Source organism: Scyliorhinus torazame, chromosome 4 (genome assembly GCF_047496885.1).
Source record: "Scyliorhinus torazame isolate Kashiwa2021f chromosome 4, sScyTor2.1, whole genome shotgun sequence".
Taxonomy (NCBI): Eukaryota; Metazoa; Chordata; class Chondrichthyes; order Carcharhiniformes; family Scyliorhinidae; genus Scyliorhinus; species Scyliorhinus torazame.
Window position 1 is genome coordinate 306,706,787 of NC_092710.1, and position 24,925 is coordinate 306,731,711.

Here is a 24,925-nt window from a genome sequence, read left to right on the forward strand (position 1 = left end):
CACTGTTGCCTCACAGCACCGAGGACCCGGGTTCCATCCTGGCTCCGTGTGGAGTTTGCACATTCTCCCAGTGTCTGCGTGGGTTTCGCTCCCACAAGCCAAAAAGATGTGCAAGGTAGGTGGATTGACCATGCTAAGTTGGCACTTAATTGGGAACTCTTAAATTTTTTTTTTTAAATGATCAATAAAATCTAAATACGGCCAGTGTTCCTAGTAAATGAGAGAAAGCTTGTGAACAAATACAAGAATGATAATCATGCTTCCTTTTGCTCTGTCCAAGTTTGCCCATTTAGGAAGGACATTTACATAATATACAAAGAGTAAGGAACACTGCTTAATGCCACCAATGTTCCCCTGACAGTTTTGGCCTGTGCTGCAAGTTATTTCAAAATGTCTCTCAATGTGTCCCAAAAGGATGTGTAACCAAGCACTTGTCATCATTTCAGGCTGAAATTCCAATGACTGTTCGATTAGAAGCCATGGAATCTAATTAAAACATTCAGGAAGTTGCAACAGAGACTTTAGAACCTGAAAGAAAAGGAGATTATTTAGGAAATTTTACTACAGCACAGTTTAGGAGAACGTCTTTTGCCTGAAAAGATAATTTGTTTAAAATTTACATTTTGAGATTAAACCTGTCTCATTCCCCCAACAAAAGGACAACTGTTCTTTCAGAACCACTTTAGTACTAGAGGAATGTCACTGTTTGTAGATGTATGAATACCTAGTGCAAACAAAGCACAGGAAGCAGTTGCTTGCGATTTTATTGCCAGTGTAAAATAAGCCAATGCAGGATTGTTTTAACTCTTTGGAAACCTGTTTAAAATGGAGCCCAACACATTAAACATTGGCTCCCCAGTGCAAATGTGAGAGAGAGTAGCATACACGCTTTTAAACTTGAATGCATGGTTTTCTGGTGATCATCGACATCATTTATTGCAAGGTTATTTTACGGTGTACTGTTATGACACAATGAAGGACCCCATTTCCTGTTAAACTCAGAGGTAACAAGATAACAGGGCTCAGCTCAACCAATCCTCAAGTGTTTGGACAAACAAATAGAAATCAATCATTTACCCATTTCAACATCCCTTCAGTTTCTTTCTTTCAAACATCCACCTAATCTTGATCGTTGATATAGTTTCTACATCAGCTAATGCAAAGTTACTCAGTATCCATCACAAAAAAGTGAGCAGTTACCTCGCTCCTCATCATTCTCCATACATTCAGAATGATCCGTCCCACAATGTTGATCTCAGACATGGTAGTCGCACCGTATTCATCTCTTTCTGGAGCAAACCGATTCTCTTTATCATCATCTAATAAACAAAATAAATGAGACTTTCAATACACACTTGTTTCAATTTTCTTTATAACTTCCTTGTACCACTGTACAAGTCTTAAAATGTTTGCCATTCACCAGTATACGTAGTAATGATAATGCCTGATTGAGTATTTTAACATATCTACAATTTTGATAGACCTTAACTGGGACTCAATCATTAATGTGAAACCAAGATAAACATTGCTTTAAAGCTTGTGTCGTAATTTATCATTCCCTTTTTTAGCACAGATGCAATTTGTTCCAAACTCTGCGGGTGAGGGAGGTCACCTAGTATAGGGCCAGGAAGAGAAGTTGAGCTATCAGCCACATAGTGGGAATAAGGCTGAGAGACGAGCAGGTGGGGGTGTGTGCCTTGTTTGAGGTGCCTCTCAGCCTAATTGAGGGATCCATCAAGGGCAGGGGATGGCCCGTTGTGAGCCACTTCCTACCCTTGATGCCAACCCCCCCCCCCCCCCCCCCCCCCTCCCCCGTGACTGCCATCTGCAATCCCACTCCCACCACTCATCTTTTGCCTGAGCAACTCGATGATCCTGGGCAGAGTGCATTATTGGCGGCAGCCACTGCCTTCCTGGTGATAGGTATAGGTATAGGTAGAAGCTATGGTGTGCTGATGTGTATAAATGCTCAGATGTCCCTGCTGGTTTGAATGTGTAATGCTGCAACTAAAAACTTCCACGATTAACAGGTTAACAAGCCAAATGGTCCACCCTACAGGATTGCATGTATATTGTGTTGCTGAGCAACAAAGAGCTGCCAGCCTCAGATAGGAGGACTTCTGCCCTCCGGGTCCTTGATCCTGGGGAAAGGCCTACTGTTGTCCAGTTAAGTGACTGATTGTTATTTAATGCAGTGGGCCTTCCCCAAATAGTGACAACACGGGTGAGACCCCGTTATCTACATTAAACTCTGCTCTGGAGATGGGCAGGAATGGACAAGGTCAGTCAAAGAGGCTCAAGGACTGTGATCTCTAAATATCAAAAGGTTGCCCTTTATTGTGTGAACTTTTACGGCTGGTATATTTCGGTTTCTACAATACCATTTTGCAATTCTTGATAGTGTTCATTGGTTTGATCGATCGGTGTTTAGTTATGCTAGTCTGTTCAGCAATCTCTATTTGCTGCACTTGATTGCTATACACCTGCAGATGCAGTAAAAGAGTTGGTGATTGACACCATATGTGATTCTTGAATACTCATCGCCTTCTGCACTTTCTATGAATCTCAATTACACCCAGCCACCACTTCAGTTTTTCTCTCCAATCAGCAAGTCTGTTCGTCTCCCAGTTGCATGCTAAATGTCAAAAGGTGCTGTTATGCTGAAATGATTAGAACAAGGGTCAGCCACGTAAGTATGAGGGAGAGAGAAATAGAATGATATACTGATAGAGTTAGGTGAAGGTGGCTCGTGTGGAGCAGAAGTACTGGATCAGATCTACTTGGCCAAATGGTCCATTTCTATGCTGAAAATTCTGTTATTTTATGTAAGGCGACTTATTCCCTTGTTTAGTATTTAATGCCTTTGCTTCTTTTTTCTCAAAATGTGTATTTGTCAACTTTAAATTAGTATTACCTGGAATACGGGAGATCATTCGACAAAGATCAAATTCTAACGCAGCAGCTCGCTGAAAAAGGTAGCCCCACGAATGCATCTGAACTTCATATCCCAGTAGAATATCAGGATCATACCTAACACAAATTCAAGAAAATTATTTAAGAATCAGCTATCTATTCAGTTTCATTGTTTGCGCAGTAAGATTAAAATACATGGTGCACAGATCATTTGGAAAGCTATATTTTCAGAGACAAAACTTCAAAGACACTGGGCGGGTTACTCCATTCCATCGGCTGCTCAATGGGGTTTCCCATTGTGAGGCAGCCTCACGCTATCCGGAAACCACCAGGCTGCCAGCAAAATGGAAAATCCCGACGGCGGTGAATCCAGCCCACTGTTTCTCAGATGCTCTTAGCACTTACACTCACTCTTGCACCTTGCCTTGTACATGGTGTGTGTGTGTGTACCCTCTCTCAATTCTTTCGAAGAACGCAAGACAGCACGAGTACAAAGTAGGGAGAAAGAGCATTTGCAGCAATGTCTTCTCTTCTCACGTCTCCCCACACAGCTATCTCCAGAGACTCCACCAAGGTTCCAACCGTGGTTCTCACCTATTCCTCATCCACAGTGATATCTTCCGATGACATGGCGCCAGAAATATGAATGCACTGATGAGAGCTTCTATTATCCACCACTTCTCTTGACCCCTTTCCTGTCTGTATTGTCAGGCTGTTCATCCAACATCCGAACCTGGATGAGCTGCAATTTTCTCAATTGTCTTTGGAAACAGCCCAAACACCATTCCCTTGCCACCGGTTCCATCCCCTTCCCTGGCCACCATCTCAGGCTGGACTCTACTTTTAACAATATCAGCTGCTTACCACTCTGCGAACTGAGGCCCTGATTCCATATCTGTCATCAAATGCTGCCAACTTTCACCACTGCAGCATCATCCGTCTCAACCCATTGTTTTCTGTTGACACACATTCACGAGCGCCAAATTCTATAAAGTGTCAAGTCATGACTCAGTTGGTGGCACACTCACCGCTGAATCATATGCTTCCATGTTCAACTCCAACTCCAAGGCTGGAGCACAAAAATCAAAGCTGACACTCCAGTACAGTACTGAGGGAGTGCTGCACTGTCGGAAATGCCATCTTTCAGATGAGACAGTAAAATAAGCCCCCATCTGCGTACTCGGTGGATATAAAAGATACAATGGTACAACAGCACAATTTTGAAGAGGGACCTGGGAAGTTAATCCCCAGTTAGTTGATTCTTCAATCAACATCATAAAAACAATTATCTAGTCATTATCACATTGCTGTATGGGAGAATTGCAAACGAGCTTGGTACTTGATAAAATTTTGTTGTCTTCCAACAAGAAATGTTCACCGGAGGTACACAGTGAATGGGCACATTAATTTAAAAAGTTCAATCAAATTTCCTTCAATGCGCCCATAGATGGCATGGAGATTAAAGGTTTGGAGAAGATTGTTGAAGTTCTAGTCCTTAACTGTTCTTGAATTAAAAGAAAAGGAATCAGCAAAGGAAGCACGTTGAGGTGCCACATCTCTTACATGACAACAGTGACTACACTTCAAAAAGGTATTTCATTGGCTGAAAGTTTATTTGCGACATCCGGTGGTTATGACTGCATGTGTTTTCTTCAGTGAAATCAGATCTTTAAATTCCTTCATGGTCTCTCGTCAAGGAGTTGCAACCTGCACCACCCTAATGCCCTTAGTCTTTCTAACTGGTCATTTCCATTCATTCCACAATAGCCGCACTCTCAAGAACTCTGGTCCTCCACCCAACTCCCTCCGGATTAATCTTGTAAGCCCAGCTTTTGATCATTGCTCCTCTTCCCTATCCTCATGACTCAGCACTATTACTTGATTTTTTTTCAAGTGACTTGGGCAATTTAAATGATGCTTTATCAAAGCAAGTTATATTTTGGGGGCACAAGTGAAATGGACATTGGTGTAACAACACTTGCTTCATCCAACGCTGCCAACCTTTCCCAACAGAAATCTGTATTCCAGATACCTAAATCAGTATTTTCATTTCAAAGAAAAAGTGCCCACCAATCTAAAACACGAATAGAAAATGCAAATCTAACTCTGTTACATAGATGTACATGAGTGGGTGTTTTCAAATTAAGTTTCAAACATTCAGTAAATCTAATAATGAAAAATTCTATTATACTGCACAGAAAACAATGCAGCAGGGTTTAAATTACCCATCTGTGATTTTAAATTATTAAGGATAGAATCTGGATACCCAGAGAGCACAGTAGAACCAAAGGCAAATATCAAACATTTATAAATTGCATCATATCATACAATTTCTGATGCTGTACAGGCCTTCGATGATGTAGATGATCTACACTTGCGATTGTGTACTGTAGTCGACCCTCAAAGTGATTTTTAAAAATCCCAATACAGGCACCTCGACGCTAGACTGCGCGAAGGATCACATGACACGCATGCGCCGTATAGTGTGCGGGGCTGAGATGAGAAGGGGTGGGGCCTCTGCGCGGGGCCCTGTCTTCCAGCAGCCGTTGCCAAGGAAACCCATCGAAGCGTTTCGGGAGGAATGCATTCACTGCGACTTGCCAATCAGCTCCTCTTCCCACCTCCCCTCCCGCCCCTCGACCCCACAAAGCCAGCCAGCCAGCCCTTTATATGCCTCTTAATATTTTTTTCCTTCCTTCCCAAAAAAAACTCCTCACTTAAATGCTCTTCTTCAGTGCGGTGTCAGGTTGGATTTGACGAGGGCTGCAGTGGATTGCGTATTTCAACGCGAGAAATCGTACTGCCATATTCAAGCAGATTTTCTGTATTCAACATTCAACAGCGTACGTCCCTCAGATTTATCCCAAATATCTGGATAAATAGATTTATTTTCAAAACTCGCAATGAAAGTAGAGAATAAAAATGGTAGAGCTCATATACAAATCTAAACCTGTGACCAAAAGTATCTACTATGCACTCAGAACAGATCATCCAGTGTCTCCACTCAATTTCAGTGCAAAAAAAAAGATGAGGTTCAGAGACAGTGGCACAGTGATAATGTTACTGCACTAGTAACCCAGAGGCCCTGGCTAATGCTCTGGAGCCATGGGTTCAACCATTAAATTTAACTCTCCCAAGTGTTCACACATTCTGCTAGCCTAAGTCCTCAAAGTCTATCACTACCTTCCTCACAGTTTACAACACTTCCAAGTTTGATGTCACCTGCAAATTTTGAAATTGTTCTCTGTATACTCAAGTCATTAGGCCGCACGGTAGCAGAGTCTTTGCACTGCTGTCTCACTGTGTCTGCATGGGTTTCCTCCCACAGTCTGAAGACGTGCGTATTAGGTGGACTGGCCATGAGAAATTGTCTCTTAAGTGTCTCGGGATGTGCAGGTTAGGTTATGGGGTTACAGGGATTGGGGGGGGGGGGGGGGGGGGCAGGAGGGTGGGCAAAGTGTGTTATTTGACAGGTTGGTGCAGACTAGATGGGCCGAATGGCCTCCTTCTGCTCTGTGGGGATTCTATGATTAGCTGTGGTCCTCATACCAACCACAGGCAAATTCACTTTATACCTTCCTCCAGTCTGAATCAGCTGCTGGCTGCTCACTATGTTTTCCATCATTCAGCCAAATTCCTTTTCAGTTCATGGGTCTCAACGTTACTAGCAAGTCTATTAATTGGCACTTCATCAAATGCCCTTTGGAAGCCCATACACAACAAATCAACCACTTTACACTCAACTACCTCTGCTACCTCAAAACACCGAGTCAAGATAGTGAAGCACAATCTGCCTTTAACAAATCCACTAAATGCAAATACTGTGATGCTGGAAATATGAAATAAAAGGAAAAACTCAGCTGGTCTGGCAGCATCTGGGGAGAGAAACAGAGTTAATGTTTTTAGTCGAAATGGCCCTTCTACAATTCTGTTTTTATTTTTATTTCACAAATCATATTGGTTTCCCTTATTTATCTAACTAACCTTGTCCAAATGACTTAATTTTACTACTCTCTGGTCCTCTGGTACCCCGCATCCAAGGAGGATTGGAACGGCCAATGCTGTTGCAAATTTTTCCCTTACTTCCCTCTCTAATATCTCATCAACTTTAGCCCATTCAGTACCTCACTTACCTCTTTCTTCACTGTGTCTTTCACAGCTCCTCCTTCTTCGACAGAGACATATGCAAATTACTCATTTAGCACCTCAGCCACGCCCTCTGCACCCCCTTTTTGGTCCCTAAATGGCTCCACCCCTCTTTTTTACAATTCATATAGAGGACTGTTGGATTGCCCTTTATGTTAGTTGCCAGTCCCTTCTCAAGCTCACTCTTTGCCTCATTTCTTTTTTCATTTGCGCTCTGAACTTTCGAGTGAGCCTGGTCCTCACTGGTCTGTCACCTAACATTTGTGTTCCCCTTTTCCGCTTCATCTTACTCTCTATCTCTTTCGTCATCCAGGGCCCTCCAGCTTTTATTGCCCTTTCTCTCTCCTTTCTAGCAATGCACCTTTTTGTACCTGAACCATCTTTACAAGGAGATAACCCAAATTAGGCCTGTTTTCCCCATAATTTAGAAGGTTAAGGAGTGATCTGATCAAAGTATTTAAGATAACAGAGAAAGACAGAGTAGATAAAGAAAAACTATTTCCAACGATTGGAGATTCTAAAACTAGGGGGCATTGTGTAAAATTTGGCCTGGACCGTTAGGAAGCACTTCTTCACTCAAAGGGTGGTAGAGGTTTGGAACTCTCCCACAGCTCAAACAGTTAATTTGAAATCGGAGATAGACATACTTTTGTTAAGCAAAATATTAAGGAATATATGATAGATATATGGAGTTGGGCCACACATCAGCTATGATCTCACTAAATGTCGGGATGGACTTGAGGGGCTGAATGGCCTACCACTGTTCCAATATTCATATGTTAAAGATAGTTTATTGTTCCACTTCTGTTCAGAGTGCAACATTTCCCAAGTGAGGAAGAATTGTAGCTTTTCCCTCTGTACAGAATATGGATTAACCAAAAACAATCAATTAGACAAAAATCAGCAACATTATGCCAAATGCAGATCACTGTGTCTTAGCATTAAGTGGGCCCACAAAGCTGGTACGAAAGTTATTCCCATCAGCATTAAGACACCACCGTAATTTGCTCCCCAAGAAAGGCATTTATTTGTCCTCAGTGAAATATTCACAATGGTCATTGCAGAACAGGGGGGGGGGGGGGGAGAAAGAGAGAGAGAGAGAGAGAGAGAGAAAGAGAGAGAGAATAGTGGGTGCAACATGGTTTACCTTCTGATGATATTAATGAGTTCCTGAAACAGTTCCTTTTCATCATTCACGTAAGAAACTTGAAGGCCTGTGACAGCAGATCTAACGAGCAGTGGGGCTTTGCTCCAGAGTCCTGAAATAGTGAATAAACACTATACAATTTCACTCATGCCAAAATGTAACCAACCGTGCAAAATGCAGAGTAACACTTGATGTTGTAAAATGCTACCCCACAGCATATCAGCTCAGGCCATCTGGCTCTGTTATTCATTCAAATGAAACCAGTGGTTAACATATTTTGCAAGATGATCATAGAGAGAAAAGCATATAAAACGGGGGGTATTGTTCTTTTGAATGTAATTAATATGGATGTTTGAGTGGGATTTGGTTCAGGGGAGAGAGTTGGAGGCTAGCTTTCCGATGGTGATCATGGAGTTTTCTTGGTTTCACTTTTTGGGTTGGTTTGGTGGCCATCTTGCGTGGGCCTTCGGCCTACATTCTCCAGGCAGGCGCTTGATAATCCTTCACGGTGGAAATGGCTGACTCCGGATTTGGAAGGGGGTGGGGTGCGGAGGCCCCCCAATTCAGTTGGTCAACTGAAATGCAAGGGGATTGGGGAGGAGGGGGGGGGGGGGGGGGGCAGTAAAAAGGTCAAGAGTTTTGTCTCACCTGAAGAATCTGAGGGCTAATGTGGTGTTTTTGCAGAAGACTCATCTGCAGGTGTGGGACCAGATCTGACTGCGGAAGGGATGGATGAGCCAGGTCTTTTACTCGGGCTTAGACAGCAGGGTTCATGGGGCAGCAATAAATGAGAGTTCTTTTTTTCAGTGGACAAGGTTGTGGCAGACCTATACGGTTGGTGAGTGATAGTTACAGGGTCTTTGGCAGGTATGTTGGTGGTATTAGTTAACGTACATGTCCCGAACGGGGCTTATACACCATTTATTAGGAAGCTGTTGGCTTCCATTCTGGATTTGGATACACACCAACTAATTTTTGGAGATGATTTACATGGCGTGCTAAATTAGAAGTGATACCATTCTAGGCCAAATCGTTAGTGCTCTTGGGGGTGGCGAAGACACTGTTAGCATTTATAGAACAGGTCTGGGGGGGGGGGTGCTGATCCAAGGAGGTTTATGCACCCAGGGGTGAAGAATTCTCGTTCTTCCCTCCAGTACAGAAAATGTATTCCGGGATCAACTTTTTTCTGGTGGCTGCAGAAAGAAGCTGCAGACACAATTTGATCTGTTGTCGACAGGAAAGGCGGTGAGACAGTTGTGGCATTCGAGGGGGGTCGTTACGTGCATGGGGAGAAGGCCAGCCGTCTGTTAGCTCATCAACTTCCCAAGAGATTATTTGGGTTAGGGACTCGAATGGTAGCTTGGTTTCTGCCCAGATAAAGTTAATGCTGCATTTGGGGTTTTTAATAAGAACCTTTATAGGTCGGAGCCCTCTGTTGGTCATGTCGACATTTTTGGATGGGTTGGCGTTTCCGGTGGTGAGGGACGAGAGACGGGAAGAGTTGGAGCAAGGCCCCGAGGAGATTTTGAGAGGTAATGGGCAGATACAAACTGGTAACGCTCCTGGGCCTGATGGGTTTCCAATGGCATCAGTTTGTGGCTCAGTTGGTCCCATTGCTGGTCGATGTTAAATGACTTTGTCCCGGGGATCTCTGCCTGCTACACACTTGCAGGTCTAGATTTCCCTTCCGTTGAAGAAAAATAAGGACTCAATGGAGTGTGGGGCATACCGACCTATCATGCTGTTAAATGTGGACGCCAAGATACTGGCTACGGTGTTGATGGTAAGTAAGGCCCTGTCTGCCTGAGGTGACTGCGGAGGATCAGACAGGCAGATAAGGGCCAGCAATTGTCAGCGAATATTCGGAGGCTGTTGAATGTTGTGCTCTCCCGGCTGGAGGGGCCTGAGCCGGAGGTGGTTATGTCTTTAGGTGCCGAGAAGTCATTTGACAGGGTGGAGTGGAGATAACTGTTCGAAGTTCTGGAGGGGTTCGGTCTAGGGTCAAAATTGATTTCATGGGTACAGATGTTGTATAGGACACCTTTGGCTAGTGTTCGTACAAATTCTTCGAGTTCAGGGTACTTCCATTTGAATAGGGGGACCAGACACGAGTGTCCGATGTTTCTCTCTTCACCTCCCCCCCCCCCCCCCCCCTATTTGCGTTAGCAATTGAGCCCTTAGCCATATTGAGATTGAGGGGTTTGGGTAAGTGGAAGGGAATAAAGAGTGGAGGGATGGAACATAGGCTGTCTCTATATGCTGATGATCTGTTGCTTTCTGTTACGGACCTGGTCCCCACTATGGGTGATAGAGCTACTGGAGGCTCATTTTCGGGTTCCAAATGGAATCTGGAAAAGAGCGAATATTTACGGATTAACTCCCAGGAGAGGGGAGCTAACTTGAAGTGCTACATTTTCACTTGGCCAGCTCTAGCTTCAGGTATCGGAGTGTTAGGGTGGCCCGTGATTGGGCCCAGTCTCATAAATTGAACTTCGCAAGTCTGGTGGACAAGGTTATGTCCATCTACAAAAATGCGACAACCTTCCCCTGTCCCTGGCGGCAGAGTCCAGTCTATTAAATGAATATTCTTCCAAGGTATATGTTTCAATGTCTTCTGGTCTTTCTTCCTAAATCTTTTTTTGAGAGAATTAATATGTTGGTCTCATCCTCTATATGGGCAGGCAAGACCCTGAGGTTCCGTAGGGTACTTCTTCAAAGGGATAGGCATTTGGTAGAGCCTAGCATTGCTGAATTTGCTTTATTATTGGGCGATCAATGCCGAGCAGGTGCAGTGACCCAGTTTGCATATGGGGACAAATACGGGTGAGGTCGTGTCGGGGATCTTGACTTGGCATCCGGGTGACAGCCTCCCTTCCACTTTCTCCTCGAACCCAGTGGTCGTGTTCACTTTAAGGATATGGGGACAATTCATATCGAAGATGGCCCCTCTCCTTGCGAATCGCTTATTTGAGCCATCGTGACTGGATGCCATGTTTGGGGTGAGGAAAGGGAGGGACTGGAGAGATATGGGGATTTGTTTGTAGAGGACGGTTTGCCAGCTTGGAGGAATGATCAGTGATGCTTGATGTTGAACTCGGTCAGGTACCTCCAGACAAGGAATTTTGTACGGGTGGCCTTCTCAATGTTTTCCGTGGATGTCTCTGTTGGGAAGGATCCTTTCGCTGACAGGATTGGAGGAGGGTAGCACGTCTGGTATTTATGGGCAAATTTTGTCCGAGAATCTGGAGTGGGGGATGGGGTGACGACAAAGCGGGAGAGGGAGTTGGGAACTGTATTGGATGCCAAGGTGTGAAGGCCCTTCGTAGGGTTAACTCCATGTCTTCATGTGCGCGGCTTGGTCTAATCCAGTTTAAACTGGTGCTTGGGTACACCTGACCAAAACTAGGATGAGTGGTTTCTTTCTGGAGGTAAAAGACAGGTGCTAGCGGTGCTCTGGGGTCCAATCACACACACATGTTCTGGTCTTGCCCCCAAACTGGCAAGCATTTGGGTCTTCTTCTTCAGCACCACGGCAGCGAATTTGAATATTGATCTGGAGCCTTGTCGTCTGGTGGCCATTTTTGGGGTGTCGGACTCGCCTTCACTGCGTTCATTGCCCGAGGCGAGTTCTGCTGGGGTGGAGGTCTTCCACTTCGCCCAGTGCCTCGGCATGGTTGGGTGACCTAATGAAATTCTTGGACCTGGAGAAAGTCCAGGTCGGGGGTTGATGAAGAATTTGACCAGAGATGGCAGCCATTCATCACCTGCCTTAAGGAATTAGTCAGCGTCAGTTGCTGGGTGGAGGATTTGTTATGTTTGCTTTTTTTTTTGGTTTTCTTTCTTTTCTTGGTGGATGGGGTGGGTATGGTGGGGTTTTTGCTTTGTTGGTTTTGTGAATCATCTGCTGTAGGCAAGATGGCTTTTGTTGTAAAATTTATTGTAAAATGGAAAATCTCTTAAAACATTTTTTTTTTAAAAAATTGATAAGATGGGTCACTGCGTGGAGTTGGCACATTCTCCCCGTCTGTGTGCGGATCTCACCCCCACAACCCAAAGATGTGCAGGGTAGGTGAATTGGCCATGCTAAATTGGGAAAAAAGTAAATTGGGTACTCTAAATTTTTTTATTTTTTTTTAATGTAAAAGGTGTCCTTTTCTGGTATCCAAGTATTAACGTGAAGTCTCCCTCACTGCACTTCAGCTGGGCACTGAAACTGGTCTCAAGTGTTCAGTGTAGGAAGGAAAGAAAAGATACACATTTGCAGTTGTGCAGTTACCACAGTTAGAAAGTACTTATGTTGGGCAAGGACAGAATTGGTCACTGCTGCGATGTCCTTTTAATACAAGAATGACTACTTCAGCAATTTGGTGAATTAGAAAGATTTACAAGTATAGAAGTAAATATAACCTCAAGTTAACACCTTCAACAATTGCAGACCACAGAGATTCTACATTTTCCAACTGTTATGCTCGAGGTCAACACTTGCAGCAAGATTTGAACGTCTGTGCAGTGAAAGTGCAGTACTTTCAAAACCGACCGTAGCCCATTTACAAATAGCAAACAGTCATTGGATATCTTTCTACATTAAAGAGCACGATATAAATGCAGATTGTTATTGTAGTAAACAGGGTTTATTTAGTGGGTCAAAAGGACCAAATTATGGATTCATTTAAGAAGCAATCAGTCGTAAATTAACATAGCAATTAACTCGTTCCATTTAACCATAAATATTTTCAAACGGGTAAAGCATAAGAGGTGCTGGCTGAGTGGAATTCAGCAGCAAATCTGAGTAAATGCAAATATTGGAGCGCACTTAGTCACCTGAGCGAACATTTGTTTTCACAAAACAAATATGAACAAAAGTGGTTTGCCCTCCCTTAACATGCAGAATATTAGCACAGCGAATACACAATAGGCCACTGATTCTGATGGTAATGTGCGATGGTAACGTGTGGCTTGTTGAGCAGTTTCTGAATTCTCCATGGTCATGTATGCTAATGACATAATATTAGTGAATTATTATGACAGTATGCCACCAATTATAGCCAACAATTATTAATTAAGTGACTATTTGACCTATTGCTTACCAGAAGGCGAGGCACCTTTGTTGGAGCAGATATGGTCCTTATCAATTATTATAGCACCAATAACTTCAGTTTTGTTTGTTTGTGGTAGCAGTGCATCAGAAGAAACGCAGTAGAATAAGGCACAGATAGGGTCAAATTCAGGATCAGGCTCCAAATCACGCCTGGAACGAGCATGTAATTCCATACTCATGAGTACAAGGTACTGCACCTGAAAAGAGAAACGGGTTAGAGAACTAATGCACATTACATTTAATTCTTAACCATGAAACCGTCGTAAACGTTAGTCCAAGCAGAGGGTATAGAAATCATGACTAAAAACAGAAAATGCTGGAAACACTCAGCAGGTGGGGCAGCATCTTTGGACAGAAAAGGTCTGCAACTTTTCTTCACAGACCTAAAACGTTAATTCTGTTTTTGTCTCGACAGGTGCCGCCTGACCTCCTGAATATTTCCAGCATTTCCTATTGCTTTTTTTTCCAGATTTCCAACACCCTCGGTATTTTGTTTTCGTGGAGAAATGCAGATTTAAAAAAAAGTTTCAAAAATCTAGTTCATCGTGAAATCTGGAAAGTGGGCTTAGGCTCGCAAAATCAAAGTTTAACGGCGGGATTCGCCATTCATCAGGCTTAAGTGTTGACACCGAGGCAGGATTCAAAACTGGCATCACACACGGACCGATTCAGTGACCGGGAGGGGCTGGCACCAGCACCACGTGGAACACAATCGATTCCAATGAGAAACGGTGTCAGATTCGCCGGGTCCGTGATTGACACTCAGGAGGCTGACAAGCTGCAGCCGCACATACATTTAAAAAAATAAATTTAGAGTACCCAATTATTTTTTTCCAATTAAGGGACAATTTAGCCTGGCCAATCCACCTAACTTGTACATCTTTGGGGTTGTGGGGGTGAAACCCCCACAGACACGGAATGTGCAAACTCCACATGGACAGTGACCCGGGTCCTCAGCGGGGTAGGCAGTAATGCTAACCATTGTGCCACGTGCCGCCCGCAGCTGCACATAGATAGGGCCAGAGGGCTCCTAGGGGAGTACCCATACGACCTGTGGCTCTAAGTTCACAGTGGGCAGTCAGCGGCATGCGCAGCTGCATGGCTGCCTTGCATGCCGCGGCAATGGTGCTCTGTACCCATCCACCCAGACAGCCCACCTCCCGGCCACCCCCTGCTACTCCCCCCGGCCTTGGCAGAAGTCCCCGGCCAGCTGGAAGACTGTCAGCAAATTATAGTGATGTTGGACTCTTTCCATAACCCCCCCCACCCACCTCTCTCTCTCTCCCTCAGCAGCCATGACGCCTGTTTCACAATTTAAAATAAAAAAAAAAAATTTTTTTTAAACGAGTACCCAATTCATTTTTTCCAATTAAGGGGCAATTTAGCGTGGCCAATCCACCTACCCTGCACATCTTTGGGGTTGTGGGGGCGAAACCCACGCAGACAGAGGGAGAATGTGCAAACTCCACACGGACAGAGACCCAGGGCCGGGATCGAACCTGGGACCTCAGCGCCGTGAGGCAGCAGTGCTAACCCACTGCGCCACCGTGCTGCCCTTGTTTAACGATTTTTAGAAGCACAAGTGAACCTCGCCATTTGGGAATTCGTCCCCGTGGAGACGGAGGATCGTGGAGACCCTGGAAAATACCAAGTCAGGCCTGCTGATGATATGCCAATGACATACGTTCGCTCTGGAATGCGCTGACGCTGTGTCAAGGCACCGAAGAATTGTAATTTGGCGTGAAACCAGCACCTGCTACGATTTTGGCGGCAAAACCAATTTTCCACCCAATCGCTTCTCCCGATTCTGGCGTCGGCCAACGGAGAATCCCGCCCTTAATGATGTGTTCTAAACTTTGTATACGCTTAAACAAAAAGTACTTTTAACCTTCCTGATCTGGCTTACCATGAAATTGCAGACCTATCAGCTGTGGATTCCTAGTCTAGTGGCATTACCACTATGCCACCGTCTCAGGTGTCTCCTTGTACTGGACAAGGGGGCATAATCTTAAAATTAAAGCGACATGTCTTCATTTAAAGTCCTCTGTTCCTCTTTCTCACGTTCAACTAGTTTTTCCTTAATGCATCTTTGCTTGTTGCCTCCACTTCTACTTGTAGTACAGAGTTTCCTGGAGTTAAAGAAGTTTCTCCTGAACTTGCACTTGCATTTATTAATTAGCTTACACTTATTGCCATTAGTTCTGGTGTCCCCACAAGCAGAAACACTTCTGTACGTCTAACCTAACAAACTTATTATTTTATTGGATGTGGCTGTCGCTGGCAAGGTCAGCATTTGTTGCCCATTCCTAATCACCCTTGGAATGAGGTCATTTCAGAGGGCAGTCACATTGCTTAGGTCTGGGATCACACCCTAAAGGGCATTAGTGAACAAGATGGGCTTTTAAGGGGCAGCACGTGGCAGTGGTTAGCTCTGCTGCCTCACGCTGCTGAGGACCCGGGTTCAAATTCCGGCCCTGGGTCATTGTCCGTGTGCCATTTGCAAATGCTCCCTGTGTCTGCGTGGGTTTCACCCCCACAACCCAAAGATGTGCAGGGTAGGTGGACTGGCCACGCTAAATTGCCCCTTAATTAGAAAAAAAATAAATAATTGGGTACTCTAAATTTATAGAAATTTTCTTTTAAAAAAAGATGGGCTTTTGTAGTCAGAATTACCAATACTAGCTTTATATTCCAGATTTATGAATCGTTGGATTTGAACCCATGTCCTCGGAGCATTGGCCTGGACCTCTGGATTACTATTCCAATGGCATTACCACTATGCCACATCTCCCCATTATACATTCTCATTTAAAAGAGTCCCAATTTGTTCAATCTTTCCTGATAGGTAGATTTCTCCAACGCCTCCACATTCTTTCCTTTAATTGGAGGCCAGCAATTTCCCCCAAATCCTAGGTGCAGTAAAGTCTATACAAGTTAAACAGAACTTCCTTTCAATTCTAGCCTTTTATAAAGGAAGCCACGCTTTGCTTACTTTTTTAAAAAATGACCGTAACCTGCATATTAAATGACCTGCATAGAGAAAACACAATACCTCATGCAAAGCTTTTGCCTCCTGGAGGTTTTGTTGGCTGACTTTGAAGCCATAAGAGTTGTTTAGAGTTGGCCCTTCTATCTGAGACACACTTTTCTTCGTAGGTTGAAAAGCAAACTGGTTCTGGAAAATGCACAAAGTTGATCATATACAATTGTGAAGTTCCAAAACAGATTGTTTTTGATATATAGTAATTGCAGTTGTATTTCTAGATATTTACGAGCTAATACGAGAACCACTTGAGACCTTGAATTACATTAATGTGAAATGAACTGGTTGTCATAAATCTGCACATTTGTATACCTGCTTTAAAGCAAATGTTCATCAAATGACATTGTGGTTGTGAGGCGTTGCTTGTAACTGCAGCAACATACAAGTTCAGATGCTATGTAAAATAAAGCTCTTTTTGCAAATGCATCATGCAAAACCCATTGGGATGTGTGTAAATAACCACTGCAACCAACAATCTAGCTGGCTCCAAAGAACGGTTTAGCATCAGAATATTAAAAGCATGGTCTATCAACAAATCAAAGAATCTTCAGTCACAATTAGTTTGGTTTGGAAAATGTTTGCTCAGTTCACAAGCATGTCTTTCGGGACTTGTGGGAGAAAACCGGAGCACGGAGGAAGCCCACACAGACACAGGGAGAATTTGCAAACTCAGCACAGATAGTGACCCAAGATGGGAATCGAACCCGGTCCCTGGTGCTGTGAAGCAATACTGCTAACCACTGTGCTACCGTCAGGGGAAGCAACAACTTTATATTGTATGAGAGGAGGGTGCTGACTGGTTGGCACGTGGACTCTGGACATTGCCATGGAGAGTGCACTAGTTCATGGTGATTGACAGTTAACTGCCACTTGACTTTGATATGTGAAGGCACGGTCCTGAGGAATGAACCAGCGAATGGCTATCACTTATTTTGTTCAGCTGAAACAGGTGCAAAATGTATACATGTTCTTTCTGTCTACAAAGAATAAGCCCTGTGTATTAATATGTGTAGCCTCCAGTACATACGTTTGATAATGCAGAACTTGAGTATTGCTGAAAAAGTACATTTTGTCAAAACTTTTTGTCTTGCACTGATCAAGACAATCACAAGAATACTAATTTCAGAGGAAAAAACGTTGGGGCTGGTTTGGCACAGTGGGCTAAACGGCTGGCTAGTAATGCAGAACAAGGCAGCAGCACGGGTTCAATTCCCGTACCGGCCTCCCCGAACAGGTGGCGGAATGTGGTGACTTGCACGTAACTTCATTGAAGCCTACTTGTGACAGTAAGCGATTATTATTAATATTATTACTACATGCAAATGTTCAACACTAACCCCGACTAACAAATTTAAATCAATTGTCAGCCTAATTTTTAGCACACTGAGGATTATTTAGCAATTATGTTGCCGATTGCAGAATCCTATCTAATGTTGGATATTGTTTTTGCAAGCATGGGCTGTATTTTGTCCTTTGCAAACAGTGGGAGGGGCTTGCTGTTTGATAAATACTATTGGATATGCTAACTAATCCTCAATGTGCTAAAAATTAAGCTGACAACCAATTTAAGATGTCAGTCAGGGTTATAGTGTGGTGAAATGACAAAAAAAATGTATGCGTCTGTACTGGGAGCTACACATTAGTACACAGGGCTCTGTTCTTTGCAGACAGAAAGATCATGTACACACATTATGCAAGTTTTAGCCAAACAAGATAAATGATAGTAATTTGCTGGTTCATTCCACAGTGTCTTCTCCAGAGTCAAGCTGCCTGGTTTAAATATCAAATAATGCTTGGCAGTTAATGGTTTATCACCACCAACTGGTGCATTCACCATGGCAACAGCACAGAGTCCATATCAACTAACGCTTGGCAGTTAATTGTTTATCACCATCACCTGGTGCATTTACCATGGCAACAGCATAGAGTCCACTTGCCAACCGCTCTGCACCCTCCTCTCATGCAGTATAAAGTAATTTTTTTCCTCTGAAATTGGTATTCTTGTGATTGTCTTGATCAGTGCAAGACAAAAAGATTCGACAAAATGTACTTTTTCAGCAATACTCAAGATCTGCATTATCAAATGTTAGTCATACTGGACTTGAAATGCTGCTAGACTGGCTGTTTTTTCCCCCCAGCACTTTTAGTTTTTATTTCAGGTCCCTAGTGACTGCAGTATTTTGCTTTTAAGTTTACAGTAAAATTATATACCCAGCACATGAATTGTACATTGAGCACACATGCTGCTAACCAGCAGAGTAGCAGTAAATCGGACAGTCAATCAGATGCAAGAGTTTAAAAATTAAGGTTTTTTTTTAAAAAAATAATATTTTATTGAAAATTTTTGGTCAACCAACACAGTACATTGTGCATCCTTTACACAACATTGTAACAATACAGATAATAATGACCTTTTTTAATTTAAACAAAAACAACAACAAATAAATAAATATTAAATAACAAAAAATAAAAACTAGCCCTAATTGGCAACTGCCTTGTCTCAGGCCACCCCCCCCCGCCCCCCCCCCCCCCCCAAGTCCTGGGCCGCTGCTGCTGCCTTCTTTGTTCTCCCCCATCTATCTTTCCGCAAGATATTCGACGAACGGTTGCCACCGCCTAGTAAACCCTTGAGCCGACCCCCTTTGGACGAACTTAATCCGCTCTAACTTTATGAACCCCGCCATATCATTTATCCAGGTCTCCACCCCCGGGGGCTTGGCTTCTTTCCACATTAGCAATATTCTGCGCCGGGCTACTAGGGACGCAAAGGCCAAAACATCGGCCTCTTTCGCCTCCTGCACTCCCGGCTCTTGTGCAACCCCAAATATAGCCAACCCCCAGCTTGGTTCGACCCGGACTCCTACTACTTTCGAAAGCACCTTTGTCACCCCCATCCAAAACCCCTGTAGTGCCGGGCATGACCAAAACATATGGGTATGATTCGCTGGGCTTCTCGAGCACCTCGCACACCTATCCTCCACCCCAAAAAATTTACTGAGCCGTGTTCCAGTCATATGTGCCCTGTGTAATACCTTAAACTGAATCAGGCTTAGCCTGGCGCACGAGGACGACGAGTTTACCCTGTTTAGGGCATCTGCCCACATCCCCTCCTCAATCTCCTCCCCTAGCTCTTCTTCCCATTTCCCTTTTAGTTCGTCCATCATAGTCTCCCCTTCGTCTCTCATTTCCCTATATATATCCGACACCTTACCGTCCCCCACCCATTTCTTTGAGATGACTCTGTCCTGCACCTCTTGTGTCGGGAGCTGCGGGAATTCCCTCACCTGCTGCCTCGCAAAAGCCCTCAATTGCATGTACCTGAATGCATTCCCTTGGGGCAACCCATATTTCTCGGTCAGCGCTCCCAGACTCGCAAACTTCCCATCCACAAATAGATCTTTCAATTGCGTTATACCTGCTCTTTGCCACATTCCATATCCCCCATCCATTCCCCCCGGGGCAAACCTATGGTTGTTTCTTATCGGGGACCCCCCCAGTGCTCCGGTCTTTCCCCTATGTCGTCTCCACTGTCCCCAAATCTTCAGTGTAGCTACCACCACCGGACTCGTGGTATAGTTCCTTGGTGAGAACGGCAGTGGGGCTGTCACCATAGCCTGCAGGCTGGTCCCCCTACAGGACGCCCTCTCTAATCTCTTCCACGCCGCTCCTTCCTCCTCTCCCATCCACTTACTCACCATTGAAATATTAGCGGCCCAATAATACTCACTTAGGCTCGGTAGTGCCAGCCCCCCCCTATCCCTACTACGCTGTAAGAATCCCTTCCTCACTCTCGGAGTCTTCCCGGCCCAAACAAAACCCATGATACTCTTTTCTATCCTTTTGAAAAAAGCCTTCGTGATCACCACCGGGAGACACTGAAACACAAAGAGGAATCTCGGGAGGACCACCATCTTAACCGCCTGCACCCTCCCTGCCATTGACAATGCTACCATATCCCATCTCTTGAAATCTTCCTCAATCTGTTCCACCAACCGCGTCAAATTTAGCCTGTGCAATGTGCCCCAATTCTTAGCTATCTGGATCCCCAGGTAACGAAAGTCTCTTGTTACCTTCCTCAACGGTAGGTCTTCTATTTCTCTACTCTGCTCCCCTGGATGCACCACAAACAGCTCACTCTTTCCCATGTTCAATTTATACCCTGAAAAATCCCCAAACTCCCCAAGTATCCGCATTATTTCTGGCATCCCCTCCGCTGGATCCGCCACATATAGTAGCAGATCATCCGCATATAAAGATACCCGGTGTTCTTCTCCTCCCCTAAGTATTCCCCTCCATCTCTTGGAACCTCTCAGCGCTATCGCCAGGGGCTCAATCGCCAGTGCAAACAGTAATGGGGACAGAGGACATCCCTGCCTTGTCCCTCTATGGAGCCGAAAATATGCCGATCCCGGTCCATTCGTGACCACACTCGCCACTGGGGCCCTATACAACAGCTGCACCCATCTAACATACCCCTCTCCGAACCCAAATCTCCTCAACACCTCCCACAGATAATCCCACTCCACTCTATCAAATGCTTTCTCGGCATCCATCGCCACTACTATCTCCGTTTCACCCTCTGGTGGGGCCATCATCATTACCCCTAACAACCTCCGTATGTTCGTGTTCAGCTGTCTCCCCTTCACAAACCCAGTTTGGTCCTCATGAACCACCCCCGGGACACATTCCTCTATTCTCATTGCCATTACCTTGGCCAGGACCTTGGCATCTACATTGAGAAGGGAGATTGGTCTGTAGGACCCGCATTGTAGCGGATCCTTTTCCTTCTTTAAAAGAAGCGATATCGTTGCTTCTGACATAGTCGGGGGCAGTTGTCCCCTTTCCTTTGCCTCGTTAAAGGTCCTCGTCAGTAGCGGGGCGAGCAAGTCCAAATATTTTCTGTAAAATTCAACTGGGAATTCGTCCGGTCCCGGGGCCTTTCCCGTCTGCATGTTCCTAATTCCTTTCACCACTTCTTCTACCGTAATCTGTGCTCCCAGTCCCATCCTTTCCTGCTCTTCCACCGTGGGAATTTCCAACCGATCCAAAAACTCCACCATTCTCTCCCTCCCATCCGGGGGTTGAGCTTCATACAATTTTTTATAAAATGTCTTGAACACTCCATTCACTCTCTCCGCTCCCCGCTCCGTCTCTCCATCTTCGTCTCTCACCCCCCCTATTTCCCTCGCTGCTCCCCTTTTCCTCAATTGGTGTGCCAGCAATCTGCTCGCCTTCTCTCCATATTCATACTGTACACCCTGCGCCTTCCTCCATTGTGCCTCTGCAGTGCCTGTGGTCAGCAAGTCAAATTCCACATGCAGCCTTTGCCTTTCCCTATACAGTCCCTCCTCCGGTGCTTCCGCATACTGTCTGTCCACCCTCAAAAGTTCTTGCAGCAACGGCTCCCGTTCCTTACTCTCCTGCTTCTCTTTATGTGTCCTTATTGATATCAGCTCCCCCCTAACCACCGCCTTCAACGCCTCCCAGACCACTCCCACCTGAACCTCCCCATTGTCATTGAGTTCCAAGTACTTTTCAATGCATCCCCTCACCCTTAAGCACACACCCTCATCCGCCATTAGTCCCATGTCCATTCTCCAGGGTGGACGCCCTCTTGTTGGAAGTCTCCCCCCATTATCAGCTTTCCGGTCTCTAGGTCTGGGATGCGTCCTAGCATTCGCCTCATAAAATTGGCATCGTCCCAATTCGAGGCATACACGTTTACCAACACCACCATCTCTCCCTGTAATTTGCCACTCACCATCACATATCTGCCCCCGTTATCCGCCACTATAGTCTTTGCCTCGAACATTACCCGCTTCCCCACTAATATAGCCACCCCCCCTGTTTTTCGCATCCAGCCCCGAATGGAACACCTGCCCTACCCATCCTTTGCGCAACCTAACCTGATCTATCAGTTTCAGGTGCGTTTCCTGTAACATGACCACATCTGCTTTAAGTTTCTTAAGGTGTGCGAGTACTCGTGCCCTCTTTATCGGCCCGTTAAGCCCCCTCACGTTCCACGTGATCATCCGAGTTGGGGGGCTTCCCACCGCCCCCCCTTGCCGGTTAGCCATCATCTTTTTCCAGCTTCTCGCCCAGTTCCCACGCAGCTGTATTTCTCCCAGACGGTGCCCCCCCGCCCATCCTTTCCCGTACCCACTCCCCCCTTTCCCCAGCAGCAGCAACCCAGTAATTCCCCCCTCCCCCCCCCCCGCTAGCGTAATTACTCCCCCCATGTTGCTCCCAGAAGTCAGCAAACTCTGGCTGACCTCGGCTTCCCCCAGTGATCACGGCTCGCCCCGTGCGGCGCCCCCTCCTTCCTGCTTCTCTATTCCCACCATAATTATCATAGCGCGGGAACCAAGCCCGCGCCTCTCCCTCGGCCCCGCCTCCCATGGCCAACGCCCCATCTCCTCTCCCTCCCCACCTCCCCCATCACCACCTGTGGGAGAAAGAAAAGTTACCATACCGCAGGATTAATCATACAATCCCTCTTCGCCCCCCCCCACTCGTCCCACCACTTTGTCCAAACGTTCATTTTCGTAGTCCAATCATTCCAATTTTTCTTCTACAATAAAAGTCCACGCTTCATCCGCCGTCTCAAAGTAGTGGTGCCTCCCTTGATATGTGACCCACAGTCTTGCCGGTTGCAGCATTCCAAATTTTATCTTTTTTTTGTGAAGTACCGCTTTGGCCCGATTAAAGCTCGCCCTCCTTCTCGCCACCTCCGCACTCCAATCTTGATAGACGCGGATCACCGCGTTCTCCCATTTACTACACCGAGTTTTCTTCGCCCATCTAAGGACCATTTCTCTATCCTTAAAACAGAGAAATCTCACCACTATGGCTCTGGGAGCTTCTCCTGCTCTCGATCCTCGCACCATAACTCGGTATGCTCCCTCCACCTCCAACGGACCCGTCGGGGCCTCCACTCCCATTAACGAGTGCAGCATCGTGCTCACATATGCCCCGACGTCCGCCCCCTCCACACCTTCAGGAAGGCCAAGAATCCTCAAGTTGTTCCTCCTTGCGTTGTTTTCCAGTGCCTCCAACCTCTCCACAGATCGTTTCTGGTGTGCCTCCTGTATCTCCGACTTCACCACCAGGCCCTGTATATCGTTTTCATTCTCTGCTGCTTTCGCCTTCACGACCCAAAGCTCCTGCTCCTGGGTCTTTTGTTCCTCTTTCAGCCCTTCAATCGCCTGTAATATCGGGGCCAACAACTCTTTCTTCATTTCCTTTTTTATCTCCTCCACGCAGCGTTTCAAAAACTCTTGTTGTTCAGGGCCCCATATGAAACTGCCACCTTCCGACGCCATCTTGGTTTCTGCTTGCCTTCCTTGCCGTTGTTCCAAAGGATCCGCTGCAATCCGGCCACTTTCCTCTCCTTTTTCCATCCGTGTCCAGGGGGAACACCCTTCTGGTTTACCGCACGGTGTTTTCAGCCGTTAAAATTGCCGTTGGGGCTCCTATCAAGAGCCCAAAAGTCCGTTCCACCGGGAGCTGCCGAAACGTGCGACTTAGCTGGTCATCGCCGCACCCGGAAGTCCGTTTAAAAATTAAGTTGACAGTTCCACAGAGATCAGTGCTACAGAAGCTGTTGGATAAGATAATTCGCATATTATTCAGCTACTTGACTCAAATATCTCCAAGGGATTAAACATCCATGTTGCTGGGGACAAAGGAAGTGAACGAGGTGCAAAAGGCATTGGTCTGTTAAAGTCCATTACAATATCCATTTGACATAAAAAAGCTACATAGATCCCTCAAAGTTGCCACCCAGGTTGATAGGGTTGTTAAGGCGGCGTATGGCGTGTTGGCTTTCATTAACGGAGGATTGAGCTTAAGAGCCGCGAGGTTTTGCTGCAGCTTTATAAAACTCTAGTTAGACCACACTTGGAATATTGTGTCCAGTTCTAGTCGCCTCATTATAGGAAGGATGTGGATGCTTTGGAGAGGGTACAGAGGAGATTTACCAGGATGCTGCCTGGATTGAAGGGCATGTCTTATGAAGGAAGGTTGAGGGAGCTAGGGCGTTTCTCACTGGAGCGAAGAAGGCAGAGAGGTGACTTGATAAGGTGTACAAGGTGATGAGAGGCATGGATAAAGTGGATAGCCAGAGATTTTTCCCCAGGGTGGAAATGGCTGTCACAAGGGGACATAATTTTAAGGTGATTGGAGGAAGGTATAGGGGAGATGTCAGAGGTAAGTTCTTTACACAGAGAGTGGTGGGTGTGTGGAATGCACTGCCAGCAGAGGTGGTGGAGTCAGAGTCATTAGGGACATTTAAGCGACTCTTAGACAGGCACATGAACAGCAGTAAATTGAAGGGTGTTATTGAAAATATGGAAAGATGAGTCATTTGAAATATGGAAGTCTGGCAATATCTGGTCTGAGAGAAACAGGAGAGGATACAGGGAAAGATCCCACAAAAGGTTAACAGCAGCTGCCAGGGAAGGATTGTAAAATGCAGATATCCTTGGTCAAGCAGACTAAGCAAACAAGACAAACAGGATTTTGAATGAAGCCAAAAACAATGGCTCACACCTTCATTGAAAGTAACTATCTTAGTAAA

The 24,925-nt window shown here is 45.4% G+C and overlaps 1 protein-coding gene across 1 annotated transcript in view; it reads right to left on the reverse strand.

Moving 5' to 3' along the window:
• The window catches only part of rev3l (REV3 like, DNA directed polymerase zeta catalytic subunit), a 259,050-nt gene that overhangs the window by 54,228 nt on the left and 179,897 nt on the right, over positions 1-24,925 (reverse strand). The window contains exons 16-20 of the mRNA XM_072500038.1: positions 16,357-16,479; positions 13,294-13,501; positions 8,207-8,318; positions 2,915-3,030; positions 1,201-1,319 (exon numbers count right to left, since the gene is read on the reverse strand). Of these exons, the coding sequence (XP_072356139.1) occupies positions 1,201-1,319; positions 2,915-3,030; positions 8,207-8,318; positions 13,294-13,501; positions 16,357-16,479 (678 nt within the window). The remainder of the gene's footprint in view (positions 1-1,200; positions 1,320-2,914; positions 3,031-8,206; positions 8,319-13,293; positions 13,502-16,356; positions 16,480-24,925) is intronic.